Source organism: Arachis ipaensis, chromosome B06 (genome assembly GCF_000816755.2).
Source record: "Arachis ipaensis cultivar K30076 chromosome B06, Araip1.1, whole genome shotgun sequence".
Taxonomy (NCBI): Eukaryota; Viridiplantae; Streptophyta; class Magnoliopsida; order Fabales; family Fabaceae; genus Arachis; species Arachis ipaensis.
Window position 1 is genome coordinate 136,693,902 of NC_029790.2, and position 10,414 is coordinate 136,704,315.

Consider the following 10,414-nt stretch of genomic DNA (forward strand, 5'->3'; position numbering starts at 1 on the left):
ATTATATTTTTAAATAAATATCTTTATAAAAAAAATATTTTTGACATCTTGGTGACTTCCTCAAAATAATTGCTTATTAACAAAACATACAAGACAAATTATTGTAGTATTTGTAGTAATGAAAGTTTATTATGAATAGTTAAATATATGCCTCTAAATATCCCGTGCATAATAATTTGAAGGGATTCCACCCATGATCAACATTGTACCTATAAAGTAAGTTAAATTATAGAGCTCTTCTTGTTTCATTTGGTAAACGTGTTTTAGTTGGTTTAGCTTCTTGTGTTCACTCTTCCATAATATGGTTCCGATGGAGTCACACCCACGTGGCCATTTCTATTTGCAGCCATCGCCATCTCTGTTACTACATACTTACTCTGCATTTCCTACTACTCTATATGATTGAATTTTGGAAACTAGCTCCGGAATGCATCATCACTGGATTTGGGTCGGGCTGCGAAATTCGACGCTTCTTTTGATTTTGACAACTGGTGGCAAGGGGTTGTTGCGGTTTTGAAAGGTGCAGTTCTGGGGGATACCGTTGCTGATGAAAAGGTAGATTTCGGCATGCTCTTATCCTTTATATATCAAATGTATATATATTTTTTGGTTTCATATCCCACTTCATCAAGTCAATAACTAATTCATTTCTTATGAATACTTACACTACTGAAAAGCTTTCTGTTTTGTTAGAAACAAGAGACTAAACTGGAAATAGAATTTGTGTATTATCGAGTGTATTCAAATTGTTTAGAACGATACAATATAAAAAGTTATTTATAGGTACTAAAAGAATCGTAATAATAAAGACGTAATCTCCTATAATAAATATTCAGATATACTAAATAATACTAATTGATCCTAATTATATTTTAACATTTGATACATAATTGTTCTAAACTTATGGTGATCTAATTTTGTCCTAATTATTATGATTGTTTCCTTATATCTACCATCCAAAATCAGAATTTTGGGCAATCTTGAGGAAGAGTGTTATGCCAGAGTCAAGCTCCAAACGGATGGTAATTTTTTTTGCTAAGGTTGAATCCAAGGGTAATCTTAAAGTTGGTCTCTATAGGAAGCACTATGTGTAAGCATGCACCTTTCTCTTCTCTCTGTTCTTTCTATTATTATACTGTCTTAATTAATTCATGACCCAATCCATTGTGGACAGATTTGCTGGTGTAGACCAAGACATTAAAAAGGGAAGATCACTGTAGCATAGATGTTGCTGTGACATCTTAGTAATATGTTATCTTGAACATATTAGCTTATATTTTTCTTTATCACATAGCACGATCATATATATGTTAGGGGTAAAAAAATATATATACATTTATATTCATGGACAATATGAATTGCTAAAAATTAACTACTATCCAGTAGCATAATTCATTTTTGGAGTGGCCTATTTGCAAATTAAAGTGAAGGTTTTAAGATTGAGTTACGTTTTAGTCTCTCTTATGATGAAGATTGAGGTTATTCAACAACTTTTTTTTTAATTTCACACCTATTTTATAAGTTTATTTTACATTACTTTCTGGAGGCAATTTTATTGGTTTGTGTATGGATATTCATCCCAAACCTTATGATCTTTTGAACACTACTTTTTTAGGAACAAATTTCTGTTTGATCCCTTTGTTGTTTCACAAAGTACAATTTGATACTTTGAAGTAGTTAATCAAGATATAAAAAAAAACATTCTGTTAATTTTTTTGGTTGAATAATTTTGAAAGAAAAGTTAATATTAGGTTCTTCTTTAGAAAGGTTAATATTTTTTTTCCAACAAAAAAAGGTTGTAAGAGGTTAAGAAAATAAAAGATGACTTGCAATGTTAAGAGTGAATAGAAATGTCTTGCTTTCTAGATCATACAGTAATTTCCTTCAATGTGACAAAATTTCTAGTGGGACAAAGCACAGCAATGAGTTCAATTATACAGGTATGAAAGAAAGGTCGATGATCTTTTTCTGTTCATTCAGTCACACATATTTGAAGTACTCATTTTCACGAAAGAAAGGAGGGGAGGATTGTGATTTACGAACCAAGGAATTTGTTCATGAATGTTTCAATTGAGGGATAATTGTCTATTAATTAATAAGAACACTTGTAAACAAGTTAATCTATATATAGAAATTAAAAGAGCTGCATATGTTTTATAGGATCCAAAAAGGCAAAAAGCAATTTTAGTTCAGTTATAAAAAAAATATTTTTATTAAATACATTTATAAAAATATTTCAATTAAACACAATTATAAATAAAAATTGATAGAAGTTAGTAGAAATAATATTGGTAACATAGCGAGATCGTTATAGATATTTTTGTGTTATTAGTAAAAATAGATATTTTTGTGTTATTAGTAAAAATCCTCTTTTATACTTTATATCTTTATCATTTGTCTCAGTGTGTTAAAAAAATTTGACCGAGTCTAAAGTATATTTTTTGGATTGAATTTATCATTTGTACTCGATATTAATTTTGAATGAAGTTCGAATCATGCCTCAAACTGTCAAACAGACTAAATCCAGATTAAAGTCATAATTTTGAGTAAATATCTTATCCGATTCTTGATAATTATTTTAAAAAGACAATGAAATTTCAAAAAAAAAAATACTCAATTTGGTCTTGATTTTTTTTAGAGTGATTAGTTTTTGTGCAAAAAAAACATAAATTTATTTTTAGCACAAGGACTTCGTTATATTTTTGAGGTAATTGTTAGGAGTCGGGTTAGATTTTATTTTTGTTAAGATTTTCGTTGTCTTTCCAGATAATTGTTGGACTGTTTTGGGTTTTTTTACCTTTTATGATTAAATATAAATTGGACCAATTGGACCAAGGCACATGCAGTAGCCTCAGCCTCTCTCACCGTGAGGGTTGAGGGAAGCTTCGCTGAATCTCGAATCACTGCCCCAGTGCGAGCCACCTTCTCTCCCAACTGAAACGTCTGCATCAAACAGGAAAAGCCAATAATGCCCCTTTGGTTGTCTTTGTTACCGGCGGATATATCGGTATCCGCTATCTCGTCCACCGTGGCCGCCGCCACGGTCACTGCCGCAACCTTCTTCTTAGTCTGCAAGTCTCACAAAGAAAACCTCATAACACTACATCAAGAACAACTGAAACGCAATCCACGTGGCAAGATCCTGTTCGTTTCGCCAATGGGACTTTCAACTTCGGAAGGCCTCTGCAATTTGTTAGAGTCGAAAGGCCTCGTTTTGGAGGTCGTAGATGCTCGGAATTATGATCCCGAAGATCTATCCAAGGAGAACCTCATCCTCCTCGTTCATTCAACTTCGGATTTTTGCTACCAACATCACCGACTGTGGGCCTACGAAAAGGACGACATCAAAGGAGCAAAGGACTTCGCCAGTTGGCTCGTGCATAACGCGGAGAGCTTTGGGATCGGAGCGGTTGTTGTGAAGGCTTCCAATTTCACTGCATTTGTGGTGGGCAAAAGGGATGGTAAGAATTTGATGGCTAAGGCCGCCAATCATTTTAGGGATTTGGATCACGTTCAATGCGGTAATCATTTTGAAGAGTGGTGGGGAAGTGTTGTTGCGACGGTTTCAGGAGATACGGTTGCTAATGGCATGTGCGGGGAATCTGAACCTGAGGTCAGTTTATAACTATGACGTTTTAATTTCTTATATAATTTTATTCTAAACACTATGATTGTTGTTCTAATTCTAGGATGATGTTGGTTGTTCTGATCCAAAAAGCATATATATGTTGGTGGAAAATGTGGATGAAGTAGATGGAAAAAGAACCTTCAGGCGCAGGATGTTAACTATCACGGAGGCCAACTTTATGAAGAATGGAAGTGTTGATCTTGAAGATGGAGGTCCTGTGACTGCCCAATGGCCTGTTGGAGACGATCTAATAATCGATTCCAACTTACCAACTTTTCAAGGATTTTGTTCCCTTGGTGGTAGCTTGTTCATTGCTGGTGGTATCATGTGTAACAATGGAGCAAAATTTGAATTTCAGCTAAAATTGGAACATTTTTTCCCTGCAAAAATGTGGTGCCTCAAGTATGACGGTTCAACCTGGATTTGGAGTTTATGCGGAAGCATGTTCTACCACCGGATGGATCCCATAGTAGTCCCATACCATGGCAAGTTGTGCATCTTTGGGGGTGACAATGGAGATGGATATTGGGTTGAAGTCTATGATCCAAAATCAGATTTATGGGAAAAAAGGGAAGTGTCCGATTATACGTACGTAAGCCAGACTCCTAAATCTTACTTTTTGTGGGAGGACAGAACGGAGCCTCATAAAAAGACCCTCATTATGTTTTATTTTTCTTCTGGCAAGAATCAGTGGCTCAAATCATATGACTTCGAGGCCAACCTTTGGGAATCCTATTACTGCAATTTACCGCCAATTCGTGATTGTTGTCCTAGGAAACTAATTCGTTTGGCATGTAGTAATTATCTCCTCATTGTTGACTCTGCCGATATGTGGTACATTTATGACTTTTCTGAGAGGAATCTCGTGGCAGATGTGCGCGTCAATGGTTTGGAAGAGCTGACTGGACGGGTGTCATATGTTTTCTGTTGCCACTGCACCAGCGAAGAAAGTCTGATTTATGTCTTCATGGAACTAGATGAAAAGGTTGTTGAAGAACATGGTGGTGATCCTGACCTTGTTCCTTATGCTAGAGTCAAGCTCCAAATGAATGGTAATTTTTTCGCCAAGGTTGAATCCAAGGGTAATCTTAAAGTTGGTCCCTATAGCAAACTCTATATGTAAGCATGAACCTTTCTCTGCTCTCTTTGTTTATAATTATTATACTGTTTCAAACTTGCTCAGTTTCTTTGTACAGGTTTGCTGTTGGAGACCAAGACACTAAATTAAATGGAGGATTGTAGCTTAGTTTTGCGCATCATACGGGCGTGGTGGCCATTATATTAATAGGAATAGTTAGGTAGTATTCAGAACATTCATAGGTGGAACCACCATGGGCTTGGTGGCAATAATTTTTGAGGTCTGTGAAGGGATCTTTGTCCGGGACTTGTGAGTTTGTTGCATTGGAGTGGAAGAGGGAAGAGATATAGGTGGGGTTGGATGTTAACAAGCCTTGTCCTTCGGACGCTGTTTGGGGCACCTTATGATGAACACTCCTTTTTCTTTGGATTATTGACTATGAACAAATTTCTCTTTATTCGACCGATCCATTTGTTGTTTTATAAATCAGTATTATTTTGATCATTGATATATGTTGAATTGCAGAGTCTAAATATTTAAAGTATACAAGACATGTTAGCTAAAGTTGAAAAGCTTGGTACTTTTCCCAATAAAGAAAAGAAGGTAGTAGGTGGTTTAGAAACTACAGATGACTGGCAATGTTAAGAGTAATTAGAAATTTCTTGCTTTTAAGATCATATAGGAATTTTCTTCAACATGAAATTAGATATGTACAAAAGTTGGCTCTGCTAAGATTTTAGTGGGATAGAGCAATGTCTCCAATTATGGACGGCACAGAGAAAGATGATGATCATTTTTGTTGATGCATTCACACAAATCTGAAGAACTCATTCTCACAGAGAAAAAGAGGGATGAATTATATTATTCCATAAATTATATTATTCTCACACATAAGCATACACATTTAGTATCAAATTTTCCTTCTTTTCATTTTATTCCATAAATTATATTATTTATCAACACAAATTATTAATTAAATAGAATAACAAAATCAACTTATATTAAGTTTAAGAATTAAGTTCTTAATATTGATTATCTACTATATTTAAATTGAAAATAGTTTAGTGTATAATTTTTTTTCTATTCTTTTAATTTGATTAAGACTATTTTTTAACAGAATAAAGTTTTTAAATTCTAATTAATCCATATTTAATAAATATATTAATACTTATTAATTCACTGGTATTCTTCTTTTTGACTTGGTAAAACCCACTTACCATAAGTAGTTCATGCTTTACTAACAAAACATACAAAAACAAATCAGTGTAGTCTTTGTAGTTATTAATGAAAGTTTACCATGAATAGTTAAATACGTGCCTCTAAATATTCCGTGCATAATAATTTGGAGAAGGGATTCCACACATGATCAACGTTGTAACCTATAAAGTAAATTAAATTATAGCTCTCCTTGTTTCATTTGGCAAAACGTGTTTTTAGTTGGTTTAGCTCTCCTTCTGTTCATTTGTTAGAAATGCAAGTCATTCAATCCCTTTTTCACTTAATATATTATTATGAGTAAGTGTTTATACATTAATTAAACACTAGGTTAATTAAGAAAGAATATGTTATGGGAACGCGTTTGCGATTAAAAATATTTTCCTTGTGCTATGTCACATGCTCCCTAGAAATTAAATTTGACTCAATCTCCCTTTTCATAGTCCAAATTCCACATTCAAAGTTTCCATATTATAAGGCACAACAAACCCAATCTTCCAAATATTACAACACACATTACACATACTCCAATCATAATCACAAGTTAGTCCAAAAACAATGGAAATTCAGGTAATAGAGACCCTGAAATTCTACCTACTAGACCACCCTTCCATTATATGGTTCCGATGGAGCCACACCCAATCATGGGGCTCCACGTGGCCATTTCTATTTGCAGCCGTCGCCATCTATGTTGCTACTACATTTACGCTGCATTTCCTACTAAATCTTCTCCGGTGCCGCCGCCCCGTCCGCCTCGGCCCCATCCCCGCCATCCACAGCCTCATGATGTGTGCCGTCTCGGCCGTGATCTTCTCCGGGATGATCCTCTCGGCGGCAGCCGAAGCTAAGGACACGCGCTGGCTCTGGAGGCGCGTGAGAGCCACCCCTTTAGAGTACTTCCTTTGCTTCCCACTAGGAACGCGCCCCTCCGGGCGCGTGTTCTTCTGGTCCTACCTTTTCTACCTCTCCCGCTTCCTCCACTTCCTTAGAACCTTCTCTGCCGTCCTCCGGCACCGGAGAATCCCCTTCTTCCGACTGTTCCACCACTCCATGCTCCTGATCATGTCGTTCTTGTGGCTTGAATTCTCACAATCTTTTCAAGTCCTTGCAATATTGTTCTCCACTTTGGTGTACACCATGGTTTATGGTTACAGGTTTTTGGAAGAATTAGGGTTAGGTTGCAAAGAAGGGTTTTGTTTCAGAATGAGTGGGCAAATGGTGGTTTTGGGATTCAATTTGGTTTGCCATGTTGGTGTGATATGTTTGCATTTCTTGAGAGGTGGGTGTAATGGGATTGGAGCTTGGGTGTTCAATTCGGTGCTTAATGCTGCTCTTCTTTTCTTGTTCTTCAAATCCCATGTGAACCACAAAGGATGCTAATTAATACATTTTTTTTAGACATGGTAATGTTATGTAAATAGTTTAGTTCCATAGTACCTCACGTTTTATAGCTACGAACATTTTAGAATAAATTATCATTTATACTAATAAAAGATATAGATGCTGACAAATATACCCATATAAGAATAAAATCACAATTGTAATTATGGAAGATGACCTCTGTAGTACTCAAGCGTTGGTTATGCAATTAGTCTGTTAGAATACTTTTGGCACACGTAAGCCTTCTTTCGTAATTACAATTGTCGTTTTATTCTTATATGAGTATATTTGTTATATTTGTCAGCATCTGTATCTTTTATGCGTACAAATGTAATTTATTCAACATTTTATTATGTGAAAAGAGATTAATAGTACAATTTTCTTTTGTCTCGGTAATTAGTCACCTAAAGATATCTTGGTAAAAAAATTATAGTTAAAATCTTAATACATGTTATATAAATAATTTAGTTAAATATATTAAATTATTAAAATATTTTTATGGAGTATTGACCTAATACTAAATACTAATAGGAGGCTAAATCTCTTGAAGCTATGAGCAACATTAGATCATATGATATTCTGTATTATATAATCAGCTAGCCAGAATATAATTAGCTAGCCTTACACAGTTTACATATGTTTTTTGTTTTTGCCAGATACTGTCTATTGATTTATTTGTTAGTTTAACTATTATGTATTGTTAAAATAGAATTAACACGGTCACGGTCATTTATTCAAATGTTTTTTTTTTTGTAAGTATTTTTTGTAAAGAGAACTAACTACAAACTATTCGGGGTAAAGAGACCCCTTTTTCATCATAAAAAATTCTTAATATTTATTATTTAACATATCGTGCTGCGACTTGATGCCTTCTGGGGAAAAAAAATAACACAAATATGAGTCTCTTCTTGTTTTTTGGGCATTGGGTCTCTTCTTATTTATGTCCAGCTCTTTTAATTTTGGGCCTATCTGTAATAAGCTCAGTCCAATAAAATCAAATTAATTTTGACTTTAAATATGAATGTCAAGCCCAAAAAAAAAAGCATATGAGTGTCGATGTGGCTGAGACATGTGTAAGAAATTAAACAAAAATACTACGACTTATGATGCATATGTTAAATTATATTTAAGACATGATTACAGCTTATTTGTCAACATATTTTTGTGTGAACGAAGACAAATAAATTATGTTGAGTATGTATCTGTATAATTAACAGTTGAGTGTCAATTTCTTCGTATGAATTTCGAACCCAAAAAGTCATCATTTGAAATCATTGATTTTACTCTTTGAATGTATGATTCTAATAAAAAATTGTATGGTCATGAATAAGCGGAATATATAGGACTGCTGTGTAAATACATAAATAAATAAGAAAAGTGTTATTTGAACTCTAAACGGATGTCTATGGACATTTTCTTCAAAACTAATAATATGTATATATCTTATAAGAGTTTAAATCTAATATTGAAAATAATAATAATAATAAAAGGCTACCAACCTTCACCGATGGAATAGTCTACCTCTCTGTTATGCTTTCTAGAAGATATGCATGCTATTTTGTGTGCGATAGGTTCATACTCACCATAAATATTAAAAAAGTATAGGTAAATAATGAAAATATTAAATAATGTAAATAATAAATATATCAGATGTTTATTTTATTAGTGTATAGATGATTATTTTAATATTAAAATTTAAAAAATTAATTTAAAGATGTAATATGTTTTCATTTAATTGGTAGATATTTATATTGTTCAACATGTAATATGTTTTAATTTGATTAGTGATTGTTCATATTGTTCAATAAAATTATTGTTCCCTAACATTTTCCTAAAATATTTTATATATATAAGAGTGAAAATCAATAGGCATAACCAAGTATATAATATTATAAAATAGCAAGACATTTTATTATTCGATCGGGTTAGATGGATAATCAAAACCAGTTAAAGATTAATCTAAAATAAATTCTAGATCTAAAAATTCAAAAGTTACATGTAAAATCTATATTAGCTAATTAGCTTATTGTATTGGCGATTTTTATTACTATTCCATATTATCTTTATTACAATAGTGAAACTACTTATTTTTTAAAACATTATATATTAAATAACATAATCAATAATATATACAAAAAATTACTTCAATGACATGTTTGAATTAAACTAAGATTATTAAGGTAAATAACTATTTTGAATCTTAAAATTTTCGTCAAAAGTTAAAATTATTTTCAATATTTATTAAGTAGTCGGACCATTCTTTAAGTAATAAATGTAAAAATTAATTATTTTAGATATTATTTTTGGTGACAAATTATTTTAGATATTATAATAATACACAATTGATTATAAAAAATAATATTCAATTTAGTGTTTAAATTTACTCACGAACCTCAATTTAATTTCTAAAGTTTAAAAGGTTAAATTACATTGTTGGTCCCTATACTTTTAGTAAAATTGCAAATTGATTTTTACACTTTAAAAGTTTATAATTGGATCCCTAAAAATAATTAAAATTTACAATTTAGTTCTCGTCGTTCAAAAAGTGTTTGATTTAACAGAATATTCTTAGCATATTCTCTATCTTAACAGGATATTCTCAGCATATTCCGAGAATATTCTGTTAAATCAATACTTTTTGATTGATAGGGACTAAATTGTAAATTTTAATTCTTTTTAGGAACTTAATTACAAACTTTTAAAATGTAAAGACCAATTTGTAATTTCACTAAAAGTATAGAGACCAACTGTATAATTTAACCTTAAATTATTTTTATTTAGCCTCCAAACTTTACAAACATAATTCATATTAATTCATGAAATCATTTTCAAGTACAGATATTAACAAATTGTTAAAGTAAACAACCAGTTGTTATGTTGGATTCAATAAAAAAAAACGTTATTTTGATTTTTGCACTTAAATAGCTTTTAAAAATAACATTGTAAATGATCTTTATTAAAAAAATTTTCCCAAAGCAAGTGACATAGTGTGATTTTTAGATTATTTAAACGTCAAAATCAAATATGCATCATGTTATAAGTTTGTGTAATATATCTTATAGTCTATCTACATTCTATTAATAATATTTATGTGTTAAAAATGGTCTCAGAAC

The 10,414-nt window shown here is 32.2% G+C and overlaps 2 protein-coding genes across 2 annotated transcripts; both read left to right on the forward strand.

The window, feature by feature from the left end:
* LOC107647810 lies at positions 2,954-4,929 on the forward strand. The gene is made up of 3 exons (XM_016351859.2): positions 2,954-3,613; positions 3,690-4,747; positions 4,825-4,929. Exons 1-3 carry the CDS (start codon positions 2,969-2,971, stop codon positions 4,868-4,870), a joined length of 1,749 nt encoding a protein of 582 aa, XP_016207345.2. The 5' UTR covers positions 2,954-2,968; the 3' UTR covers positions 4,871-4,929.
* On the forward strand, positions 6,426-7,320 carry LOC107648583 (elongation of fatty acids protein 3-like). Its single transcript, XM_016352395.2, has one exon. It carries the CDS (start codon positions 6,480-6,482, stop codon positions 7,299-7,301), a length of 822 nt encoding a protein of 273 aa, XP_016207881.1. The 5' UTR covers positions 6,426-6,479; the 3' UTR covers positions 7,302-7,320.

What these genes read in the sequence shown, in the direction of transcription:
- LOC107647810 (XM_016351859.2), top strand. Translation starts at nt 2,969, where the DNA reads ATGCCCCTTTGGTTGTCTTTGTTACCGGCGGATATATCGGTATCCGCT. An exon ending in GCGGGGAATCTGAACCTGAG is followed by an intron (nt 3,614 to 3,689) that starts GTCAGTTTATAA and finishes TTCTAATTCTAG; the next exon opens with GATGATGTTGGTTGTTCTGA. An exon ending in CCCTATAGCAAACTCTATAT is followed by an intron (nt 4,748 to 4,824) that starts GTAAGCATGAAC and finishes TTCTTTGTACAG; the next exon opens with GTTTGCTGTTGGAGACCAAG.
- LOC107648583 (XM_016352395.2), top strand. Translation starts at nt 6,480, where the DNA reads ATGGAAATTCAGGTAATAGAGACCCTGAAATTCTACCTACTAGACCAC.